The sequence below is a fragment of the Urocitellus parryii genome, unplaced genomic scaffold, assembly GCF_045843805.1.
Source record: "Urocitellus parryii isolate mUroPar1 unplaced genomic scaffold, mUroPar1.hap1 Scaffold_109, whole genome shotgun sequence".
Classification (NCBI taxonomy): Eukaryota; Metazoa; Chordata; class Mammalia; order Rodentia; family Sciuridae; genus Urocitellus; species Urocitellus parryii.
This window is the reverse complement of record NW_027551845.1, coordinates 609,003-635,746: the sequence shown is the minus strand read 5'-3', so window position 1 is coordinate 635,746 and position 26,744 is coordinate 609,003. Positions and strand designations below refer to the sequence as shown.

General features: G+C 37.0%; 1 protein-coding gene across 1 annotated transcript in view; it reads left to right on the top strand.

Annotated features, from left to right (window-relative positions):
- The first annotated feature begins 4,912 nt into the window (after window positions 1-4,912).
- The window catches only part of LOC144251571 (lysosomal cholesterol signaling protein-like), a 47,567-nt gene continuing 25,735 nt past the window's right edge, over window positions 4,913-26,744 (top strand). The window contains exons 1-4 of the mRNA XM_077794416.1: window positions 4,913-4,974; window positions 15,602-16,098; window positions 23,914-24,313; window positions 26,029-26,194. Of these exons, the coding sequence (XP_077650542.1) occupies window positions 15,633-16,098; window positions 23,914-24,313; window positions 26,029-26,194 (1,032 nt within the window). The 5' untranslated portion in view covers window positions 4,913-4,974; window positions 15,602-15,632. The remainder of the gene's footprint in view (window positions 4,975-15,601; window positions 16,099-23,913; window positions 24,314-26,028; window positions 26,195-26,744) is intronic.

Genomic DNA, 26,744 nt, shown 5'->3' with positions numbered 1-26,744 from the left:
GTGCAAATAATAATAATAATAATAATGAGGTGAGATGGTTAGGCTCCACTTACTTTCATTGCTTTTGTGAGAATATTTCAGTAATAAAATTGAAAGGAAAGAAAAAACTAGTAGGCATTTCTTCAAACACACATATTATTACAAATATTAAGTTAAAAGAAAATTTTCAGGGTGTTACCCTGACAGATGAGAAACCAAATTATTAAATTAAAGCATTTATAATAACAAAAAGAAGTCAGAAATTTGGAAGAATATTTAAATAAGGCTATAAATAAAAAGCACAAGTGAAAGCTAGGAAAAAATAAGAAATCCACTTATTGTAAAAGAGCTATATCTCCACTGCTTATATCAAATAGCTCCCACTAAATAGAAGTACACTTCAACTTCCTAGATATCTAGTGGAAATCAGTTTTATTCAATCATTCAAAAACATTTCTGAATGTCTATCATATGTCAGAGAAAGCACTAGTCTAAGTGCTAAGGGTACAAAAATTAACAAACACAAAGCCTTTGTATAATATAAGTTTATGTACTTCACTGTATCAGTGCTCTTAAATTGTTCTGTTTTATGGGTGAATTTAGTTTACCTACCTGTTTTAGTACTTGGTAGTGATTTAGAAGAATTTTTATTAAGTATTGTTTAACATTTCCATATAACCAAAATATATCCTTTATGACTTACTTCAGACTTTTTCCTGATAAAATTAATACACATTTTTGATAGAAATTTTGAGAACTTTTCTACACAGAAAAAAAATCATATGTACTCTTGTCATACAGAGATAATTACTATAGGTATTTTCTTTTAGAATTTTTTCCATGAATTGATTTCAGGTAACAGAAAATTCAACTCAAACTTGTTTAAATAATGAAAATAAAAAATGACTGGTTCACACAAACGAAAGATCCCCAGGTAAACTTGTGAGGCTACTTCACATGTATAGTATGTCATCAAGTTCCCTATTACTTCCTTCTCTCTGTTGTGCCAAACTTGGTATCTGCATCATTTTGAGGATGATTTCTTTCATGGTCCCAAGAAGGCTGTCAGCATCTTCCTCTTGTCCAGCAAAAAAGAACATCAATATTTTCTGCAAAAGTCTTAAGAGTCATTATGTTGAAGTACATTAGGGTAAATGCTCACTCTGACTTAAATCACTAAGTTCAAAAGCATGCCATGTACTGATTGGATAGGCAAGGTTACATTACCACTTAAGGTGGAAGGATGTCAACTTCTCTGGGAACATATAGATACCTAGAGAAAAATGGTACTGTTGTAAGGAGGAGGAGAGTTTTCCAGAAACTAAATATTTCAGGATGAAATTGACCAAAAGTAAACTGTTACATTGTGTACATGTACAAATAAATAACAATGAGTTCCACTAATTTGTGTAAATATAATAGTCCAATAAAAAGTTAAAAACACACAAACACACAAGAAGCTGTTTTAAAAGAAACTTACATCATATTAGATATATTCAAACAACACATTTTAAGACATTCTTTTACATTTCTATTCTTCAATTACACTTAATTGCCACTTTTTCTTGGAAGATCATCCTCAAATTTTCATTAGGTAGGGCTGGGGTTATGGCTCAGCAGTAGAGCACTCAACTAGCATGTGCAAGGCGCTGGATTCCATCCTCAGCATCACATAAAAATAAATAAATAAAATAAAGATATTGTGTCCAACTACAACTAAAAGTATATTTAAATTTTTTTTTCATTAGGTAATACTTAATTTTCACCATTTCATTAGAAATGCTGAAAATATCTATGGGTTAAAATGTTAATATTATTAAAGGAAAAAGGTACTAAAATCTCATATGTATTATAATCCCATTTTCCTTAAATAAGCTGCATGTGCACAGAAAGTGATATAATATCATTTATAATATTAACAGGTTATTTATAGGTATGATTTCACTTCCTTCATTCCATTCTGTATTATCTGAATATTTTATAATGGTTATTTACACTTAAAAATCAGAGAAAAATCAGAACTACTTCATTTTGGAAAAAGCAAAATTTTATCAGGAATCTATATGCACATCACATTGTCTCAACATATACCTACATGACACTTATCATTGAGTCAAAACACTTGTTTTATTTCTCCTCTCAATCAGCTGGAGTTGAAGGCAACGGGTTCAATGGCTACAAATAACTTATTTGTAAGTAGTGGAAGTTAAGATAAATTTATAGTTCCTATTCATTGGTCTGCATAACTTTGAGCTTTTCCTCACTCAGTTAACATTATAATTAATAGAGATCTGCATTACACAGAATGATTAGTAGATTTGATAATGAAATCAAATGATTTTCTTATGGCTTTCACCACTAATTGCTTACATAAACAGGACTTTTCACTGAAGTCTGTCATCTTTTTCTTCACTTTGTTCCTACAGTTTCCCTCCACAAGATATTCTTGGAAAATTCAATCAGTCCACACAGATGTCTCTTCAAACCACACCTTTAGTGCTATTCTATCTCTTGAGTTTCTCTTTTTTCTCTCTGGGTATCTACCAGAAATGTTTATGCACATACACCAATGCCTTCATAAGTAGTTAGCTCACAAGACAGTGAGGTCTTTCATTCTAATTCTCACCCCTAGTCAGTTGGGTGTTCTAATCCCATAAGGCCTCAGATGGAGCAAATAACTTCGTCAAGAAAAAAGATGACACAAGATTGCTTCCCAAAGTTTTAGATTTTAGGTCTAAAACCAAATTCACCCTCCTTGTAACTGTTTTAGGAATATTTCTTCCTTTCATCTTCAGATAAAAGAATTACAGAAAACAATGGATTTTAAAACTGGAAGAGATATTAAAAGCTCACTACACCAATATCTTCTCTTCATTGCAATACATGAGGAAATACATAGTTTAATTAACGCCTTCTTCTTTGTTAGCCCTATTAGTCACATCAGTTCTCATTTTAGAATATTTCTTAAGCCAATTCCATTCTTTTCACTGCCATCATCCTAGAGTAGGCCTTCATTTCCTTATGTCTTGGGTTTTCCCCAAATCACCCTACTGCTTTTCTTGCCTTCAGTCTTTCAACTAATCCTGGGAAAGCTTCCAGATCACACATCCAAAAGTAGTGTGATCATATGTTTCTGTGGGGGAAAAATTTGATGGTTTCACTGTGGTCAAAGAATGAAATTCAAATTCTAAGGCTAATCTAAGGAACCTCCTACAGGTTGATGCTAACTTTCTAGGCCTATCTTCTTAGTAGTCCCCTAATATTCAAAGCTTAGTAAGTATTTATTTAATTGAATTAATCTCCAAACTTTCTAAATAGAGATAACTGTGGTATTAAGAAGATTTTTTTATTTTAAGTAGCCAGGTTCAAGGGAAACATAAAAGGATGTTAAAATGAAAAACACAACGAACAAAGAAGTGTAAGAAAGTAGGAGCAGGATGCATGCCTTTTCTATAGTTTCAATAATGTTCATTTTCTCGAAGTTTCATACCCTTTAACCTATGATCAACTTACTGAGTCATTTCTCGGAAGCCACAGAGTTTTATATCTTTACACTGAAACTGCAGAGATGACAGGATGACAAGAATGTCCTTAAGTTGCCAGACAGAACAGTTTTTAAAAATGCAAAGATTTAAAAAAAAATGCTGTGGAGATATTAAGTGGGATCAGGTTATAAATCTTTTAAAATATGAAATAATTTTGATTCTCATGGCATTAGCCAAGTACTGGGCTTCTTCAGTTTTCAAAATGGCACACTGTATCTGAGGACCTTGACTTCAGGCTCAGAGGTTAGCCTCCGATACAGGCAGATTCTTCTCAGTATATTGAGGGAATACTGCCTTTATGTTTCCCCCAAATTAGAAATACAAGCAGTTACTAATAAGGCCCTTATTCTAAAATCAAACACAATGCTAAAGCTTTACACTTTAATCTGATTTCGAAGGTCAAGGTCACACTTCCTTAGGAAAGATGGGAGGCAGGATTCGACACTGATCGGAGTCTCAGTCCTTGCTTTTATGTTCTGTGCTATGCAAAGACTACACTAACCAAGAGGGGAACTAGCAGATCTCAATACACGAGACTGACGTTAGCCAGAAAGACGAGACAGCTCCGCAGTCCACCAGAGGAGAGACCAGCAAGCCCTGTAAATCCCCCGCGGCGACCGCCATCTTCTAGGGGCCGGGCCGGAAGTCGCGTGGCTGCAGACTGTGGTGGCCGGGCGGGGCCTAGCGCGGGGGCGGTGTGGCCCTGAATGAAGCTGGAGACTGGGGCGGGGCCTGAAGCGGGGGCGGGCTGTGCGGTTAGTCTAGGGACCCGGGGCGGGCCTGAGGAAGGGGCGGGGGCTGTGCGACTGGAGGCTGGGGCGGGCCTGCAGGCGAGGCGCGCGCCAGGTTGCTCGAAGCTGGAGGCCGGGGCGGGGGCTGAAGGCGGGACGGGGGCGGGGCCAAAAGCCGGCACCGGGAGGGGCCGACCCGGCCACAGTGGCTTACCCCACCTCACTTTCTCGAAACGTGCGGCCGCACTCTGCCGAGGAGGGCTTGGGGCGGGAGATGACGGTGATTTCCTCGCTGCTTGGCCCTTGGCAAGCACCGACTCCCTTCTCGCGGCCGCAGGGCTGCAGACGCAGCAGGTGAGCTAGGGCCCCTGGGCGCGGACCCGCCTAGCCCTGACTCTGCCTAGCGGGCACCCGATGCTCCCGCCCCCGCCCTTCGGGGCTGGGCTGGTGGACGGCGCCCGGCCCTCCCTCTGCGCTCGGCCCCGCGGCCAGCTGCCTGCGTCTGCTCGCCTCTGCCTCTCAGCGCCTGCCTTTGGCCCGAGTGGGACCACCTGGGAAGGCTTGCGCAGGAAGGGCGGCTTGTTCCCTCCCGTGGCAGAACAACCATTCCCAGTGTGGACAGCGCCTCACTGCACGTGTATCCACCCTGTCATTCTCCGACTCTTCCTTTTATCCCGCGGGTGGCCACAGTATCTGCCCTCCTGAAAGCATCTGCTCAGGTACCTAGAGCATTTTAGTTAACCATGACCTTGTGACTTCCATGCCCTGCAAAGTTGAGCGACCACCTTTTTCTTACCCGTTTGCCTTTTCCATTTCCACTGCTTTCCCAGGCGTTGGGTGGCAACTGCCCTCTGGACAGTATTTAGTTAGGGACTCTCCGCACTCCTTATCTGGAAGGGCTAAAGTCTGTCCCTGAAGATAAAGGAAGATGGAAATGCTCAGCGCTCCACACCATGGGTTCCCTAGGGAGGATATTTGGTCCCCAGCAAGTAGGTGGGAGTGGATGAATGGTATGACTGTTCGTATTGTAGAATTCTTTAGTAGTTTCTCACTGTATTGGGCTTTTCCCATGGGATAAAGGATGTCCGTGTTTGAGAAATAGCCTAAGAGTTTACAGCTTTATCTTTGATGTTAACACACACCGTTTTCACTTAATAATTATTTGCAATTTATGTGGTTTGCAGAAGTTTTCTAAGTCAAATATGAAGGAGCCAGACGCAGTTTGTATACATAATTTCTCCAGTACCTGGTCAGGTGAACCGTCTTGTACTGTGACAGGTCAACTTGTTTGTTCTGTAACAAGCCTTATTTTTATAGATGAAAAGACTGGGTGTAATTTTTAAAAACTTCCCTTGCTATGGTTTCTGTTCATTTTTAAAATATGCTTTTGGAAGCATATTTTCTTCACGTTTAAAATAGATTTAAGATGAGCCAGGAGTGGTGGCACAAGCCTGTAATCTCCCTGCTACACGACAGGCTGAGGCAGGAAGATTACAAGTTTAAGGCCAGCGATTTAGAGAAACCCTGTCTCAAAATAAGAAATAAAAAGGACTGGGATGTAACTCAGTGGTGGAGCAATCCTAGGTTCAATCCCTAGCACCTCTAAAAGAAAAAAAAAGATTAGGATGGATAAAACTTTTAAATCCTTTTGATTGTTTTGACTTTTCCCTCAGCAGGTGTTGCTTTTATAATACTGGAAAACATTAAAAGAAACCTCATAGGAAGGAAGAAGTTACTTTTCAAAGTTTTTTCTTTTAATTTTCAATTAATTGAAAGTTAACTCTGGACATTGCTACAATTTTTTGACCATCAGAGAGAAAAATGAAGAGCTCCCTTTACTGTTAGCAGCTATTTAAGATCAAACTAAATTAAATTCAACCTCCCTTAATTTGATTATAAAACAGAAGCTGATAACTTCATGACATATGCTATCCTCTAGTTTAGTTGTAGGATCTTTAATACCTAGTATGTTTGGAGAACCAGGAATACATTTTATTAACTTTGTTACCATTCTTATTAGGACTATAGCTTCTAATAGCAATTGCTACCATTTCTTAAAGGCCTACTTTGTGATAAGCTGTGCATAAAATAGCCCATCTACCCAATATCCCTCTGAGAGGGTTTTTACTGTCATTTTACAGTTGAGGAAACTGAAATTCTGGGAGGTAGAGTCACTGACCCAAGGTGTTGGTAACTGTTATGGTCCAGAATCTGTTAGATTCTTTTCACTGAACTACTGTTAGTTACAATTGTTTTCAAAAAATATTGGACTACATTGATGTTTTTGTGGTCCAAATAAGAGGTTGTGGAGCAGTATGACTTATTAATGCTCCAAACAAAGAGAACTTTTGAAAAACATCAGAAGACTGGAATAGTTTATCACCTTCTTTACAACTGCCTTTCCAAGTCCATGTTTCTTAATGGCTCCAAATGTTTAACATCTTTGTTTACCAGCTGCTTCAAGTATGGGTATTTGTACCAATGAATAACTTTCCCAGGATATAATTTGATGCTCATTTGGTAAACTTCAAGTACGTGAGTGTTGTCAGGTTTGTTTATATTGAACCACTCCTGTCTAATCCTGGTAGAAAAATACTTGTCCTAATCCAGATTGAATGTAAGATTTTAAAGTGGTTTGGTTTATACAAGGATAGGATAGAGAAAATTCTCTTAACACATCCCCATATATCACCTGGTGATCTCTGGCCTGCCATGTGAGTCTTTTAATGTGCTAAGGATATTTGATAACTTAACCATGCAGGGTATTATAAATTTCAGGAAGCATGAGCCGTTTTACTTTCTGCCTTATATAAGGCCACTTTAGATGGTAAACCCAGAATAATTACTTAGAAATTGGCAATAATTATCAATTAACTTCAAATTACTAATAAAATTACTAATAAAAGCTGTTTAACTTGAGTCATCCAAACCTCTTCTTCATTGTGTCCCTGGCAGCAAGAGGAGAGTCTGATAATTTTTTGTCATATTAACATACAGAATTTGTTCTTTGTTGAGCATTTTTGGAACATCTTCATAATGTTTTACAACATATTTGTGTTCTTTAACATTTTATGAACATCTTTAGAACATTTTAGAGCACATTTTGTGTTCTAGGGCCTGTTGCTATAGTGAAAAAAAATTAGAATATTTTATTATTCAGAAAAAAATTCCAGGGGGGGACTCAAGATGGCGGCGAAGGGAAGGCATCACCGCAGTGAGCTGCGTAACTAATCGGGAGAAAGTCGATGTGAAACGGCTAAAGGATATCTTGCTGGGAATTTCAAGTGAAATTGAGGTGCTCCAGAATCTAGTTGACAGATTTCCACCGGGTGAAGTTCGGCTGTGAGAGCTCTATTTCTCCGCACGGAGGGCCGCATAGCCTGACAGGCGTTCGCCCCGCGGCTGAAGTCCGTGGCGGCAGGGGGCCGGAGCGGCGGAGCAGCGATACGGATTCCGGGGGCCACCGCCAGTGGTACATTGGCAGCCCCTAGTGCTGAGTTCCGGCTTTGAGACAGAGGAGAGAAGCGGTCCAGCTTGGTTCCAGATACCGGTGGTCAGACCACAAAGGAGGACAGCAGCCGCCATTTCGGAGAGATGATGTAATCAACTCCATGTTCTACTGATCGCAGCCCATTCAACCACGGAACAGGTGACATAAGGCTGGTATTTGCCTGCGTCTAGCAGACAGAGTTCTTGCTCAGGCTCGGGACTGGGGATCTTGTGGAGAATACTACTAGGGGCTCGTGCCGGGCAAGGCGTGCGCCAGGCACTGAGCAGCTAGAGGCTGGTTTCCGGGACTAACCGAGCCCAGGTCTGAGGAAACTGCGGGGTCGGCCTGCGGAGGCCAGCTCCAAGTGGAGTGTGCGCTGAGCTTGGGCCGGCTGAGTTCTGACTCCCGGAACAGTTTTGGCCTGGGGCTGGGGAACCCGCGCGGGTCGCTCGCTGGAGTCAGCTCCCAGCGGAGAGTGTATCGGGATCGGAGAGGCGGGGTTCCGGCTACCTAAGCTGTGTTGGCCCAAGGCTAGGGAACTGGCGGTGACTGCTTCTCAATCAGGGTCCTGCTGGGAGTGGTGGGGGCAGAGTGGAACTTCCACCTGCGCCCAGAGTAGAACAAGTGACCCGCCGGCGTGGTATCATGACACCCCAAACGCAGCTGGGGCTGAAGAGAGTTGCTGCCCACGCCTAGAATAGGACCAGCGACTTCGCGGCGCGGTAGTCAAGTAACCTCATTTGGAGTAGGGGCTGTGCAGACCTGCCATCTGAGCAAGTAGTGCAGGCAGGCAGACCTGCCGCCCAATGGCAAGTCAGGCCAGGTAGCTTGCCAGCGTGGTGGACACGTAACACCCAGGCAGTCGCGTCACACTGGTCGGAGTAGGGGCGCAGCAGGGTCGCCGCCCGAGTCCGGAGGGGGCTCAGCGAATCGCTGGAGAGGTAGTCAGATACCCCCCATTGGGAGTGGGGGCTGTGCAGAACTACGACCCACCGGCCTAGAGGTCTGCCAGCGTGGTAGACGCGTCACACCAATTGGAGTAGGGACCCACCAGAGTCGCCACCCACATCCAGATCTGGACAAACGACCCCAGGGTGTGGTAGTTACGTTACCACAATTGGAGTGGGGGTAAAGTAAAGCCGCCTCCCGGGCCCGCGGGGGGGGGGGGCAGACCTGCGACCGATCAGCGAGGTAGACAGACCACCATAATTAGAGGAGGAGCACAGCCACTACCAGCCCAGCAAGGGAGGCTTCCCAACTATACAAGAGCAACGTAAATAAATAGGGGGTAAATTTCAAAAACACATCAGTTGCACCAAGCAGAAAGAAACGCCAGCAGTATGAAAAGACAAGGAAAGAAGGGACCACAAGCAATGCAGGTCAACTCAACTTTAGAAGAGGTAATAGCTGCAACAGATGGAATGTCAGATAAAGAGTTCAGGATATATATGCTTCAGATGATCTGGAGTCTCAAGGAAGACATGAGACAGCAAAATCAGTCAATGAAAGATCATATTGACAAACAAATCCAGGAAGTAAAAGATCAACTTCACAGGGAGATAGAGGAAATAAAAAATAAACAAATAGAAATACTAGAAATGCAGGAAAAAATAAACCAACTTAAAAACTCAATTGAGAATACTACCAGCAGAGTAGATCACTTAGAAGAGAGAACATCAGACAATGAAGACAAAGTATTTCAACTGGAAAAGAACATAGACAGCTCAGCAAGTCTGCTAAGAAACCATGAACAGAACATCCAAGAAATATGGGACAATATCAAAAGACCAAATTTAAGAGTCATTGGGATACAGGAAGGCACAGAGCTCCATACCAGAGGAATACACAGCCTATTCAATGAAATAATACGAGAAAACTTCCCAGACTTGAAGAATGAGACAGACTCCCAAATCCTAGAAGCCTACAGGATGCCGAATGTACAAAACCATAAGAGATCCACACCTAGACACATTATAGTGAAGATGTCCAACATACAGAATAAGGAAAGAATTTTAAAAGCTACAAGGGAAAGGAAGCAGATTATATTTAGGGGTAAACCAATTAGGATAACAGCTGATCTCTCAACACAGACTCTGAAAGCTAGAAGATCCTGGAATAACATATTTCAAACACTGAAAGAAAATGGGTTCCAACCAAGAATCGTGTATCCGGCAAAATTAAGCTTCAGGTTAGAAGATGAAATTAAAACCTTCCACGATAAACAAAAGTTAAAAGAATTCGCAGCTAGAAAACCATCTCTTCAAAAAATCCTTGGCAAAACATTGCAGGAAGAGGAAATGGAAAATAACATTGAAAACCAACAATGGGAGGTAGGACAGTAAAGGGGGAAAAGTAGTCAAAGAGGATAACAAATCAGGTTTAGTAACATCAACAAACAAATATGGATAGAAGTACAAACCATATCTCAATAATAACCCTAAATGTCAATGGCTTAAACTCACCAATTAAGAGACACAGGCTAGTAGAATGGATCACAAAACAAGACCCAACAATATGCTGTCTATAGGAGACGCATCTGATAGGAAAAGATATCCATAGACTGAAGGTGAAAGGTTGGGAAAAATCATACCACTCATATGGACAGCGGAAACAAGCAGGCGTGTCCATACTCATATCTAATAAAATAGATTTCAAGCCAAAGCTAATCAAAAGGGATAAAGAAGGACACTTCATACTGTTCAAGGGAACCATAAACCAACAAGACATAACAATCATAAATATATACGCCCCAAATAATGGTGCAGCGGTGTTCATCAAGCAAACTCTTCTCAAGTTCAAGAGTCTAATAGACCACCATACAATCATCATGGGAGACTTCAACACACCTCTCTCACCACTGGACAGATCTTCCAAACAAAAGTTAAACAAGGAAACTATAGAACTCAACAACACAATTAACAACCTAGACTTAATTGACATATATAGACTATACCACCCAACATCAAGTAGTTACACTTTTTTTTCAGCAGCACATGGAACCTTCTCAAAAATAGACCATATATTATGTCACAGGGCAACTCTTAGACAATGTAAAGGGGTAGAGATAATACCATGCATCTTATCTGATCATAATGGAATGAAACTGAAAATCAATGATAAAAGAAGAAAGGAAAAATCAAGCATCACCTGGAGAATGAACAATAGGTTGCTGAGTGATCAATGGGTTTTAGAAGACATCAAGGAGGAAATTAAAAAATTCCTAGAGTTAAATGAAAACACGGACACAACATATCGGAATCTATGGGACACATTGAAAGCAGTCCTAAGAGGAAAATTCATTGGTTGGAGTTCATTCCTCAAAAAAGAAAAAACCAACAAATAAATGATCTCATACTTCATCTCAAAATCCTAGAAAAAGAGGAGCAAAACAACAGCAAAAGAAGTAGAAGGCAAGAAATAATCAAAATCAGAGCTGAAATTAATGAAATTGAAACAAAAGAAACAATTGAAAAAATTGACAAAACTAAAAGCTGGTTCTTTGAAAAAATAAATAAAATTGACAGACCCTTAGCCATGCTAACGAAGAGAAGAAGAGAGAGAACCCAGATTACTAGCATACGGGATGAAAAAGGCAATATCACAACAGACACTTCAGAAATACAGAAGATAATCAGAGACTATTTTGAAGCCTTATACTCCAATAAAATAGAAGATAGTGAAGGCATAGATAAATTCCTTAAGTCTTACGATCTGCCCAGATTGAACCAGGAGGATATAGACAACCTAAACAGACCAATAACAATAGAAGAAATAGAAGAAACCATCAAAAGACTACCAACTAAGAAAAGCCCAGGACTGGATGGGTATACAGCAGAGTTTTACAAAACCTTTAAAGAGGAACTAACACCAATACTTTTCAAGCTATTTCAGGAAATAGAAAAAGAGGGAGAACTTCCAAATTCATTCTACGAGGCCAACATCACCCTGATTCCGAAACCAGACAAAGACACTTCAAAGAAAGAAAACTACAGACCAATATCTCTAATGAACCTTGACGCAAAAATCCTTAATAAAATTCTGGCGAATCGGATTCAAATACATATCAAAAAAATTATACACCATGATCAAGTAGGATTCATCCCTGGGATGCAAGGCTGGTTCAATATACGGAAATCAATAAATGTTATTCACCACATCAATAGACTTAAAAATAAGAACCATATGATAGTCTCGATAGATGCAGAAAAAGCATTCGACAAAGTACAGCATCCCTTTATGTTCAAAACTCTAGAAAAATTAGGGATAACAGGATCATACCTCAACATTGTAAAAGCAATATATGATAAGCCACAGGCCAGCATCATTCTGAATGGAGAAAAATTGAAGGCATTCCCTCTAAGATCTGGTACAAGACAGGGATGCCCTCTCTCACCACTTCTGTTCAACATAGTCCTCGAAACACTGGCCAGAGCAATTAGACAGACGAAAGAAATTAAAGGGATAAAAATTGGAAAAGAAGAACTTAAATTATCACTATTTGCAGATGATATGATTCTATACCTAGCAGACCCAAAAGGGTCTACAGAGAAGCTATTAGAGCTAATAAATGAATTCAGCAAAGTGGCAGGATATAAGATCAACACGCATAAATCAAAGGCATTCCTGTATATCAGCGACAAATCCTCTGAAACGGAAATGAGGACAACTACTCCATTCACAATATCCCCCAAAAAAATAAAATACTTGGGAATCAACCTAACAAAAGAGGTGAAAGATTTATACAATGAAAATTACAGAACCCTAAAGAAAGATATAGAAGAAGACCTTAGAAGATGGAAAAATATACCCTGCTCATGGATAGGCAGATCCAACATCATCAAAATGGCGATATTACCAAAAGTTCTCTATAAGTTCAATGCAATGCCAATCAAAATCCCAGCTGCATTTCTTGTAGAAATAGATAAAAGAATCATGAAATTCATATGGAATAATAAAAGACCCAGAATAGCAAAAACAATACTAAGCAGGAAGTGTGAATCAGGCGGTATAGCGATACCAGACTTCAAACTATACTACAGAGCAATAGTAACGAAAACAGCATGGTACTGGTACCAAAACAGGCGGGTGGACCAATGGTACAGAATAGAGGACACAGTAACCAATCCACAAAACTACAACTATCTTATATTTGATAAAGGGGCTAAAAGCATGCAATGGAGGAAGGATAGCATCTTCAACAAATGGTGTTGGGAAAACTGGAAATCCATTTGCACCAAAATGAATCTGAATCCCTATCTCTCGCCATGCACAAAAGTTAACTCAAAATGGATCAAGGAGCTTGATATTAAATCAGAGACATGGCATCTGATAGAAAAAAATGTTGGTTATGATCTTCATTCTGTGGGATTGGGCTCCAAATTCCTCAATAGGACACCCATAGTGCAAGAGTTAACAACTAGAATCAACAAATGGGACTTACTCAAACTAAAAAGTTTTTTCTCAGCAAAAGAAACAATAAGAGAGATAAACAGGGAGCCTACATCCTGGGAACAAATCTTTACTCCACACACTTCAGATAGAGCCCTAATAACCAGCATATACAAAGAACTCAAAAAATTAGACAATAAGATAACAAATAACCCAGTCAATAAATGGGCCAAGGACCTGAACAGACACTTCTCAGAGGAGGACATACAATCAATCAATAAGTACATGAAAAAATGCTCACCATCGCTAGCAGTCAGAGAAATGCAAATCAAAACCACCCTAAGATACCATCTCACCCCAGTAAGATTGGCAGCCATTAGGAAGTCAAACAACAATAAGTGCTGGAGAGGATGCGGGGAAAAGGGTACTCTTGTTCATTGCTGGTGGGACTGCAAATTGGTGCAGCCAATTTGGAAAGCAGTATGGAGATTTCTTGGAAAGCTGGGAATGGAACCACCATTTGACCCAGCTATTCCCCTTCTCGGTCTGTTCCCTAAAGACCTAATAAGAGCATGTTACAGGGACACTGCTACATCGATGTTCATAGCAGCACAATTCACGATAGCAAGATTGTGGAATCAGCCTAGATGCCCTTCAATAGATGAATGGATAAAAAAAATGTGGCATTTATACACAATGGAGTATTACTCTGCATTAAAAAATGACAAAATCATAGAATTTGGAGGGAAATGGATGGCATTAGAGCAGATTATGATAAGTGAAGCTAGTCAATCTTTAAAAAACAAATACCAAATGACTCCTTTGATATAAGGGGAGGAAATAAGGACAGGGTAGGGACGAAGAGCTTGAGAAGAAGAGTTACATTTACAGGGTTGAGAGGTGGGAGGGAAAGGAAGTGAGAAGGGAAATCGCATGGAAATGGAAGGTGATCCTCAGGGTTATACAAAATGACATATAAGAGGAAAGGAGGGGTAAGACAAGATAATACAAATGGAAGAAATGATTTACAGTAGAAGGGGTAGAGAGAGAAAAGGGGAGGGGAGGGGAGGGGAGGGGAGGGGAGGGGGGATAGGAGAGAATAGGACAGACAGCAGAATACATCAGACATTAGAAAGGCAATATGTCAATCAATGGAAGGGTAACTGATGTGATACAGCAATCTGTATACGGGGTAAAATTGGGAGTTCATAACCCACTTGAATCAAACTGTGAAATATGATGTATTAAGAACTATGTAATGTTTTGAACGACCAACAATAAAAAAAAAAAAATTCCACAAACTAGAGAATGCCTGAAAGAGAACATTGATCCATGAAAGGTTAGGGAGCTTATTTAAGTACAAGATACTGTTTTAGTGATTCATTAAACAAGAACTTTTTTTTTCAGTGTTTCTTGTGTGCCAGATACTATGCTAGATGTTAGGGACACAGCAGTGAACAAAGACATGCTTAGTTCTTTCTTCTGTTACACTTAATGTCTGGTGAGGGAGACAGACATAAGTTCTATGTCACTCTAATATATAGTATAATTACAAAATGAGAAAAAAGTGGTTAAAGGTAAGGATAATCATTCCATTTGAAAGAGACTTGACTTGGCTAATTAATTATATGGTTTAGGAGGATCGGTAGGTGTTAATTATGTACAGAGTGGTAGACAGGTAGGTAGGGAATGTTTTAGAGTGGTTTTGCATGTGCAAAGTCGCTGTGGTACAAAGGAACTCTTGGGCCAGTCAGTATGTGTAGGTTGATGGAATGCCATCATTTTTTCATAATTTTGTCTTTCATGCTCTCATATTCAATCTAAAGTTATATTTAGCTTTGTTTAATTCACCAGATGTGATCATAAGGACTTTACTTGAATAGGCTCACGTTTTTGTGAGGTATAGACTGTTATTGCCATTTCACAGATTAAGTGAGGCATAGAAAAGTTAAAATTATTGGTTCAAAGTTGATAAGTGATGCTATACTGTATTCTTTTTCCTTATACTCAATTATGATCACACTCTGGAAGGGACTCAGAATGACTCCTTGGTCATCCCCTGATAATTTCTGAAATTTCCAGAGAATCTGGATGCAAGTGGACAACAACAGAGACTCTGTGGATCCCATCTCTTAAATACTAGATACCTCAGTTGTGGATCACTGGAGAGAAGAGCCTCAGGGCATCACTGCAGCTGTAATATTTGTGCATCTTATTTAACATATGTTGGATAGGAATGTAGAGTAGCAATACAAATGTTTGAGCTGACCTACCTTAGAGACTAAAAATGTTAATGTTAGTATCCTCCCCACCTCCACTTTATTTCCATTGTATTTTTCCTTGGTGATCGTTGAAGGAAGTATGTATAATTATTTAACCGTTTAATAAGTAAATAATTCTAAATTTGCAGTATTTCCTTTCACCTAGAATTCTTCATATTGTTACACTGAATTTTCTTTTCTTTTCAGAGATCTGACCAGAGTTGGAGAGTGAGAGAAAATGGATTCCTTTTCTAATTTGCCTACAGAGAACTCAACCATTGCCATCAATGTATCTGAGACTTCATCTACCACAGTAACACATGGATTCAATTCCACTAATGATTCACCTTCAATGTCAATAACAAGGCTTTTTCCAGCCTTACTAGAATGCTTTGGCATAGTCCTTTGTGGCTACATAGCAGGAAGGGCCAATGTCATAACATTAACACAGGCTAAAGGACTGGGAAATTTTGTCTCCAGATTTGCACTTCCGGCTTTATTATTCAAAAACATGGTTGTACTTAACTTTTCCAATGTAGATTGGGCATTCTTATACAGTATCTTAATTGGCAAAGCTTCTGTGTTTTTCATTGTATGTGTATTAACCTTACTGGTTGCCAGTCCTGATAGTCGATTTAGCAAAGCTGGACTCTTCCCTATTTTTGCTACACAAAGTAATGACTTTGCATTGGGATACCCTATAGGTAAGTTCTTTGTTGTTGTTTTTTCAATTTTTAAAAAATTCAGGTGTTTAAGGAGGTAACAAATATAAGGTTTAAATCTAAACATTTGTTAGTAATAGATTCTTATTCTTGAATTTAAGAAATCTTTCATATTTTTATCTTAAGTATATCATAAATTAGGATGGATTGTAATTTTCCCTCAACATAGGAGTTTAAGGATCCTTTAAACACCTACCTAAAATAAATGGTCATATCCTCATAACCTTTGTAAATATTCTTTCTAGTAGTATTCTATTTCTTCTTAAAAATCACATATGAAAGAAATATAATTTCCCAGAAGGGCTCAAATTCTGATTTAAATCATGTAAAGAAAACTTACATTTATATAAAAATAGTCGTTACTAAGTATTAGCATTAGAAATTTATGCTCATTAAGAGTGATATTTTTCCCTTCTTTATTTTTCTTACTATATATATATATATATATGTTTGGTTTTACTTTAAAAATTGTTTTGAAGCTTTTATTTTTTTCAAAATTTCAGAGTATTTTCATTGAAGTTAAATTATTATTTAAGAACAGAAATGGTAAGGGTATTTTTATCTTTCCATCTCTTTAAGCAGCCTAATTTTATGTTTCTATATGTGTATGTTTTCCTGAAAAACAATAAATAAACCAAATTGAGATGTTGGGGTATCTTGGAAGGAAACGTACTCTATTTTTCAGAACACTCGGTCACCAAGAAAAAGTACACCTACTAGCTTCTTTTTTATATTTTAAAATTAAAGTTATGTGTATTTTGATCATGAATCGCAATGTGCAGACATGACTTGTATGGATATAGTCATTCATTCACTTGTAAAGCACTGTTATATACCAGTGACTGTGCCTGCTGCTAAGAATACCCCTGTAAACAAATAAGTAGTGTAGAGGCACAGGAATGAGAAGATGCCATTTGAGACAAGGTGGTCAGTTAAGGTTTATTTGATGACATCTTCTGAGCAGAAATGTGATTGGAATTTTAAAGTATACAACTGAAATCTACCATTAGCTTTTTAAAAAAAAATTATTTTTATGGGTGTAGATGGACACAATACCTTTATTTTTATGTAGTGCTGAGGATCGAACCTGGGTCCCACCCATGTTAGGCAAGCGCTCTACCGCTGAGCCATGATCCCAGCCCCTCTACCATTAACTTTTAAGTTTCTTATCTATTCATTTCATCCTCTCTTCCCACCCCCAATTTATTTCACCACTGGTACCAAAGAGACTCTAGTGAACTATACTTCATACCTTTTTCCACCTTTGACCTTTCTCCATCTCACTTACCCAAAATTTAAAAATACCAAAGAAATCAAATCATGAGTAAAGCAGGAGGCTTAGTAGATGGAAAACTAGAATCTTAGGTAACTGAGCTATAAATAGTAACAAACTAAATAGGTGTTCCTTTAAGGTTATTGAATTTTAAAGGAAAAGATTTTTGGAAATAGAAGATCGAGGAGTTAATGTGTTTGACCATTTCCTTAGAACTAATAACAGATTAGTCAATATATTTATGATATAAGAAATTCAGAAGTGGCTCAGTACCATGGTTTATATATTTAATAAATATTGCTTATCTTACTTTGACATCAATTAGAAGTATATTAGTTTCATATAATCTCATAGATTAGTAAACCCATAACTAAACAAAACTAACATTTGTAACTTTGTAGTTTACAGAGTACTTTCTTACACTTATCTCATTTGAATAGGGCAGATACTATTATCCTCATTTTCAAATAAGGGAGATAAGCTTACAGAGATTGTTTTATTCCAGGTCACACAGCTAACAGGTGACTGAGATCCAAACCTAAGTTTTCTGATTCTAAGTCCTGGGCATTCTCTTATGCCACATAGTTATATAACATGCCAAGTTTATCTCAGAACACCCAACCAGCCCTTGTTATACATTATTTTCAGAAAGAATCAAAATTCTTTGTCCCTATAGTATTCCTAAATTTTCCATGAAATGAGCAGTAATGAAAAAAAGATCTATTAGATGAATTAATCAAATTTTTTATCAAGGCAGAATATCTAAATAAAGAATATAACCAGCCATTCTCATCCTGCTCTTCTTGTGTCCCATGTTGTTTTAGTGAATCTTGTAATAATCATGTTGGGCATGTGCTTGCCCAAATTTCTTTGATGTGTATGCCAATTTTGGGTTGCAATTTTTGTATTTTATTTTATTTTTTTTTACTCCCAAATAATAAGAACTCTTGTAACATTAGGTTGTAGTCTATAATTTTACTAAAACCCAATAACATAGACAACTTTCTCATATGCCTTCAGATTGGAAAATGTGATACTGAACTATATAGACATATATCTGCTCCTGGGTGAGGTTGTTTATTATTTCTGCCTGTGTCCATCTGCCTTTTGGCCTTGTACAGGGTGAACAGAGAAGCCTCTCCAGAGAGAAGACCTTTCTGTTTGTTCTGTAGCCTCTCCCAAGAATTCCCACTCTCTTGTTCACAGAGGAGCATCAATTGGGAGTTCTAAAAAGATGTCCTTTTTAAGACATTTATTCCATATCTGTCCAATTTATAGGTGACTTGAAAAATGCTAGCAAGGAAAAGGCAGATAAGTTAATGAATAAAGAAAAAGGGTAGTCACATTTGCTTTTTTGAATACCATGACATTTATAATGGCCTATAAAATTACATTAAAGTGATTTTTCTTTTTTACTCAAGTGACAGAATAGTGCATTATGACAGACTTTTTAAAAAGCCCACTGTTTTTTATAACAATTATTTTCAAAAGTACTTTAAAAATCCAAGTGTAGAAGAAACCAAGAATCTACCAAGGTGAAATGTTGATTTCAGCAAATCAGAATGGTTCCCTGCCTCTGTCATTAAAAGATACTAATAGGGCATAGTTAAGTCCTATAATTTATTCTTCAAACAATGCTGATAGCATAAGTACCCTGACTAATCATAATTATGCCCTAGTGCTTGAGCTGTAAACAGAAAGGAAATGAAGCATTTAACTATATGCCATTATATAATAGAATGATCTTGTCAGAGTCTTTGTGTTATTTGCTAGAGATTGAAACCCTGCAGGAATCAAAATAGGAGCCACAGTAGGTGGCTAATTTTATCTCTTAGTTCTTCAAAGCTATATAATAAGTCCTCATAATGGGATTCCTCCCTCCCTCCACGAGCCTTATTTATAAGCATTAATTAATTAGAACTTAATAGTTGATATAATGATTATAAATCTAATTTTAGTTACTGTAGGTTTCCATGTTCATATGTAATTTCTTTTCAGATTTAGAAACCATCTTCAGATTGATAACAGAAAAGCAATGCCAATTTATAGATAAAGATATAATGTTAAATAATTATGCAAGTGAATGGCTGACATAGACTAAAATTCCCATGTTGAACCCTATTCTTCTAGTAATTTAATAAGCATCTAATTACAATTTTTGCTCCCCCACTAGACTATACTTCTTTTGCCTTTGAACACTTGTTCAGCTGAGCTTAAAAACCCCAATTGTAACTAGCTTGTAAATATTCATAGTGTTAAAAAATACTTATAGGATTTCAGTTTGGAGGAATAAGTTCAAGAGATGCATTGTAAAACATGGTGACTACAGTTAATGTCTTATATTTTTTAAAATTGCTAAGAGTAGATTATAAGTGTTTTTATAACAAAAATGATAAGTATGTGATTAGCTCCATTTAGCCATTCCCCAATGTATACAAACAACATGTACAAATAATTATGTTTAATTTTTATTTGTCAATTAAAAAATAGATTTTCTAAAAGCAAAAACAGCTGGGCACATTGGCACATGTTCATAACACCAGTTACGTGTGAGTCTAAGGAGGTTTGCAAGTTGAGGCTAGCCTCAATAACTTAATGAGACCCTCTCTCAAAAACAGGCTGGGGAATGTAGGTCAGTGGTAGAATGCCCCTGGGTTCAATCTGCAGAACTCCTCCCAACACACACAAAAGCAAAAAACATGAAAAACTGATCTAAAAAGAAATGGATTAATTGATGTTGATTAGATAAAAAATTATTGTGTGTTACAAAATACATTTTTGCTAGTCTGAAAACTTTAGCATTCATTGATGGGAAGTTAATCCCATTCAGCAAGTATTTTCAGATTTGTTCAGCACTGTGCTGGGGACTGTGGGTCATAAAATGATGCCTTTAAGGAACTTAGAATTTGCCAAGGTGGTACTAATATGGAACAAAATACCATAGCATTCCAGTGGAGAGATTATTGATGTAAACTGAAGACTTGGTGGAAGAAGTAGCATGAGAGACTGGCCTTAAATAGCAGCCAAGACTCAGGACTAAGAAAGGAAAAAGAGGGTGCTGGGTGCAGTTGTATGTAACCCCAGTGACTAAGGAGGCTGAGGTAGGTGAATTCCAAATTCAGTTGTGGCAACTGGGCTGTTTATGTCAAAAGAGGTTTTTTTGTTTTGTTTTGTTTTGTTCTTTAATTATTTATTCTAATTTGTTATACATGGTGGCAGAATGCAATTCATTTCATATTACACATATGGCTCAGTTGGTAGAGTGCTTGCCTCGCATGCACAAGGCCCTGGGTTCAATCCCCAGCACCACAAAAAAAAAGGCTTTATAGTTGTTGGTTTTTTTAACATTTATTTTTTAGGTGTAGATGGACACAATGCCTTTATTTTTTATGTGGTGCTGAGGATCAAACCCGGGTCCCGTCTGTACTAGGCAAGTTCTCTACCGCTGAGCCACAATCCCAACCCTATAGTTCTTCTTGTGGACAGTGAGAACCGTGGGATAATGTTGACTTTTGACAGTTATGATTTGTTAACAGTAAATAAAATTGATGAAGGGAGTAATTGAAAAAATCCAAAATAATGTATTTTAGTAATACATTAGGTAGTCTAATTTTGAGACTTCTAACTAGTAACAGTAGTAAGAATCAAGCAGAGAAAATAAAGAAGATCCTGCCAAAGAAGAAAGTAAACACGGTGGTTCCTCTAATCTGCCAGGAATATGTTCCAGGACCCCTAGTGGATGCCTGAAACTGAGGGTACCAATGTTTTAATCCTATACACACATACCTACCTAAAAGAAAATTAAATTTATAAATTAGGCACAGTAAGAGATTAACTATAATAACTAACAATAAAGAACAATCATAATAATATTCTTCTGAAATAAAAGTCATGTGAATATAGTCTCTCTTTTCTTTCAGAATATCTCATCCTACCACATACTCACCCTTCTTGTTGTTGACCTCAGGTTACTGAACCTGAGGAAAGCAAAAACACTGTTTGATGATTGGGCAGCCTTAGGTAATAAAACTGGTTGCTCAAAGTTGCATTGAGCTCCTAAAACAATCAGAATCTATTATGTGATGAGGACTACTAATGTACCAGGAAAGTAAATTTCAGAAAAAGGTCATTAATATAAGTGGCTTTGAGTAGATCATACAACTGTAAGTTGTTAGAGGAAACACCTTTGCATTGTAGTGTGCCTGCTTAGGGAAAATTCTTATACTCAGATTTAAAACAAGACATTTCCAAAATATCCACTCAAGTTAAAAACTGAGTGGTGAGCAGGTATCTTTCTCTTAGCGATAGAATGTTTAATTAGAAGTAAAATGAACCTTATGAATCATGAAAGAAAACCACTAAGAGTTATAAAGCTAGCATAATTTAGAATTCAGTGAAAATTATGAAACTTTATATAATCAAATATCTTTTAACTTCTTCATTTTGGAGATATAATAGAACTTCCTATGTGCTTTGCTGAAAAATGCGGGGTGGGGGTGAATTTTATACAAAGAAGATTTTGGCTAATGAGAGCAAGGTGAACTTCTAAAGGTTATATAATCTAGTTACATAACTTTAACGGGTCATGCACATGATATTAACTGAACTTATGTATCCTGAGTAAGTAAACAACTATGTTTTCCTGCCTGTGTCACTTTATCTTAATATAAACAGAGAAACCTAATCTTTACATTTTTCCACAAGATTGAGTCTCTCCTTGGCGACTGGCTGTCCACGTTTTATCTTTTTCAATTTCAATTCTGTATCAGTTTTTCTATTTGGGACCTACTGCCAAAAATGTGCCCACAGACCAAGTTATTTATTCCATGACTCTAAATTGCCCTAATAATCCCAGACCAGGCCACCAACCCTTAACTCCTCCAGGAAACTCTTAGAAGTCAGATCCAATCCACTTAACTCCCTCCAAGGAAACACATCTTATATAGTATCAGATTCTAAAGTCATCATGGATACTCAAACCCTTGGGAAAATTCCTTAAAATTACCTATAATACACAGCACACATACTTTGTCTTATTCTATTTCCTATAACTCTAACATAGCCAGACTTTTTTCTTGAGCCTTATTGTTCTTTAATGAACAAAAGGTGAAATAATTAGTTTGTACTTGAGAACATGCTATATGAGAAAAAAAGATTTTGTTTTCCCAAGAAGGTATAGTTGAATGTGTATTTATCAAACGTACATTTATGTAACTCCACTTCATTACTCTCACAAACGTTTGTTAGATCCAACTTTCTGTCCCTACTTGCTTAGTGTCTTCACAGGTTTTCAGTATTCATTGCCTTTCATTCCCTCTCAAATGGAGGATACTCATTACCCCATAGCCTACATACCACCTGAGCCAGAGGTAGGTGAGACTGGCATCCTCACCTGGCTAGCTGCCGTGAACCACTGCTAATCCATTGCTCCCTACTCTGTTGTTGACAACTATTTTGAAGTTCATGCTATCTGTCCAGTCTGTTCATCCTCATTGCTTTCATCTTCTGACTTCATTCTAGCCATCTCCCCTCATTCATTGGAGACTTTACTGTCCTGCTTGCTGTCATCTTCTTTGTCCTAAGTCCTGCTGTTCTCTTGTTTGACTTTAGCATCCTTGTGAACTTCCCATCAAATTCTCCGCCCTCTAGATCCCTTGGCCTCCTCATCTCTAATGATAACTTTACTCCTTGTCAGTGAACAACTCCCGTGGCCACTTTCTGGACCTAGTGATCTGGAAAATATTAAACTCAACTCACTATCTGACCTATTCTGAATCCTATACTTCCAACTGCACTTAATTCTCGAGCTTCATAAGGGCCTCCAGTCCCTGACCTCTCTACTTTCAGTCAGTCACCTCCCATCTTTACTTCTTTTCCTATACAGTGTGGACTCCATTACTTCAGTGCTCATTTTTAGTTCCTTTTCTCTACACCTTCCTCAGTCCTCTGAAATCTGACTTATGCCTCATGACTCCAATGAAGCTGCTCTCTCCAGGGATACAGTCAATCACTTTGTTGCTATTACTACTTAAACATTTAGTTTGATACTAGATTTTTATTTTTATTGTTTCTTTTAAAACTTTTACAGTTCTGCCTTTTTTATGTTTGTTTTTGAAGACTAATCTTAGATCCTAGATAGTAAAAATTAATTATGTTTTACTAAAAATAATTTTAGGGGGCTGGGGTTGTAGCTCAGCGGTAGAGCACTTGCCTAGCATGTGCGAGGCCCTAGGTTTGATCCTCATAACCACATGAAAATAAATAAATAAAATAAAGGTATTGTGTCCAACTACAACTAAAAAATAAATATTAAAAAAATTTAGGTTATCATTTTGTAAACTAGATTGCATTTAGTATAATAATTTTTTTATTACTAAAATTGACTTTTCAAAAAATAGGATAATGAGGTCATTTGGAACTCTTTAGATAACTTTGCAATATGCTAAAATTAAACAGAAAATGTTATTTGCATATTTATATATTTCTATGGTAATCATTTTAAGATCAATATTCTTGTTTTGCAGTTGAAGCTTTATATCAAACTACATACCCAGAATATCTTCAGTACATTTATTTGGTGGCACCAATATCTCTTATGATGTTAAACCCAATTGGGTTTATCTTCTGTGAAATCCAGAAGTGGAAAGATTCTCAAAATGCTTCTCAAAACAAAGTAAAAATTGTGGGACTTGGATTCCTGCGTGTATTACAGAACCCAATAGTATTTATGGTCTTCATTGGCATTGCCTTCAATTTTATTCTTGATAAAAAGGTGCCTGTATATATGAAAAATTTTCTTGATGGACTTGCAAATTCTTTTTCTGGAGCAGCCCTATTTTATCTTGGTCTTACAATGGTAGGAAAAATAAGGAGACTGAAGAAGTCAGCATTTGTTGTACTAATTCTTCTCATCACAGCTAAACTGTAAGTTTCACTTATTTAACTTGGGAATTATACTTTGTAAAAACCTTGTTTAACCAATTCATTAGGATGTGTCTGAAATTATTTTTTTCCTTTGACTATTAATCCTTCCTTATAGAATAGTTGTGATTTAAAGGAGAATGGAATATTGGTGCATTTTGAAAAATGGTCTTTCATTTCCTTATTCCATGTAGGCTATTCTTTGCATTTTACTGTCAGATATTAATAACTGTTTCCCTTTAGCTTTTTTATCCTGCTTTTATATAGTTTGTTAATTGTCTCTTAATGTCCTAGTTAGATCTTATTTTTCAAGAAATTTTGCAGGATTTCTGAATCTATTAAAATCCTAAAGGAAGAGGCATCCTAGTTATGTAAGAACAATAATTTTTAACAAATTTTTTTCATGAATTTGGGAAAATATTCTGTAATTCTGAGTTTGAATGAACTTTCTAAATAGAGATGTTGATGAATATTATTGGATATCTGATCCTAACCTGTCAAAAAGTTCTTCTTAGCTTCTTAGTTTTCAATTTATGTGTATCATTAGCCATGGAGTCACACTTCATGGTGCAGGTGACATAATTTGACTACAATATTAACTCAGAGTACTTGAGGCATACTTAACTATGGGACTCAGCTCTTGTATAGGCAGTTAAGTTCATGAAAGTGGTGCAATAAGATATGTATTTATATTTGCAAAGTAAAGTTCTGAAAATCATTTACACTGCTGTTATGCTCCTCAGAAACAAAGTATTAAATAAAATTGTCACAGTAATAAATATTGTTCTAATGATAACAGTATTATCAACTTCAACTTAAAAGTAGAATTTAACTAGTCCAATTAAATTTTTTTCTAGTTAAATTCTTATTAAGTATATGTATTTTTTTCAATTAAAAAATTAAATGAGTAGTTCTTTATTTCATCCTGGAGCTTCTCTCTGGGTGCTGCTATAACAATGTTATCAACCTCGGTCTTGCTGTTTTCTTAAAGGAGAACCCAATTATTTTAGTCACTGGTTTTATGCTCTTCAATGAAATCTTAAAAGAATTTGTTTAATAATTTATTCTTCACCAGATCTGTGTTTCATTAATTTTTCTGCTCTACTTCAGTTGTTTGAGTTCCTTTTGCTGAATGTACATAATACACACACACATACACACACACACACACACACACACACACACACAAAGAATTAATTGTAAGATACGTATTTTTTCTACTGGTTTTAGAATTTAATCAAGCAGTGTTATTACCATTTAAACTCCCAATCATTTAATAGAATTCAGGTTATTTTCCAAAAAGTAATTTAGTTATTTTCTTAATATTTTGTTTATTTAGTTATTTTCTTAAAAGAAGTTCTTCCCCAAAATGATCAGGTTTTTTTCTTCTAATATTTCAGTGAACCAATAGAGTAAGGAAGATAGCAGCTATAATTGCAAGTTTTACTAATATTTTTTGGTATAGAAATAATGTTTTCCCCTCATCCCAATGTTTGAAGTATTTACAGAATGTTGTAACTCTTGAAATGGTTCCAATATGAATTCTTAATTCTTTCAATAAAATGTTCATAAGTAGGCATACATAGAATATATGCAAATAGATACAACTCTGGGAAAGAACAGAAAAATAACCTAATGCCAGTTCACTAGCGCAATCTACTATTGAGGGATAAGCATACCTTGATACCAAGTAAATTATGCATTTCTTCTTTCTTCAGCTTGGTGCTGCCACTTCTGTGCAGAGAAATGGTGGAACTCTTGGACAAGGGTGACAGTGTAGTGAATCACACAAGTTTATCAAATTATGCATTTTTGTATGGTGTCTTCCCTGTAGCACCAGGAGTGGCTATCTTTGCTACACAGTTCAACATGGAAGTAGAGATTGTATGTATATACTACTTTCTAAGTTTGATTGAAATCCAGAAAGCAACATTCTTTCTATGATAATTTGATATCTCTAAGCTACCTCATTGTAAATAAGGAGGTATTGTGTAACATTATGTAACAATAGTTATTTAATCCAGGGTCTTTAGTCATCCTTGCTTTCTTACTATTCTTTTTTAGTTTCAAGTATTCTGTTTCCATACTTATACTTAAGCCTGAAAGTTATTTAAAGAAGGGTAGCTTTGGAAATTCTGAGGAAAAAAATATATTATATTCATGATAATTTATCACCAGATACAAAATACCACATAACCTATAGCAGTAAATATCTAAAATTAATTAACATCAAATTATCAGTGTCTAAGAGTATTGTGTCTACAGCATCAAAGATTTTGAAATATGAAAGAACTGAATTATTTATTGAAGGTCAATTCTACTATATAATCTGAAGAATGTATGTGTGGTTATTTTTCTCTTTGCAAATTGCTTTTTTTGTCCTATATTTTATGAAATAGTATGTAAGGAAACTATTCATGAGTTTAATTATATC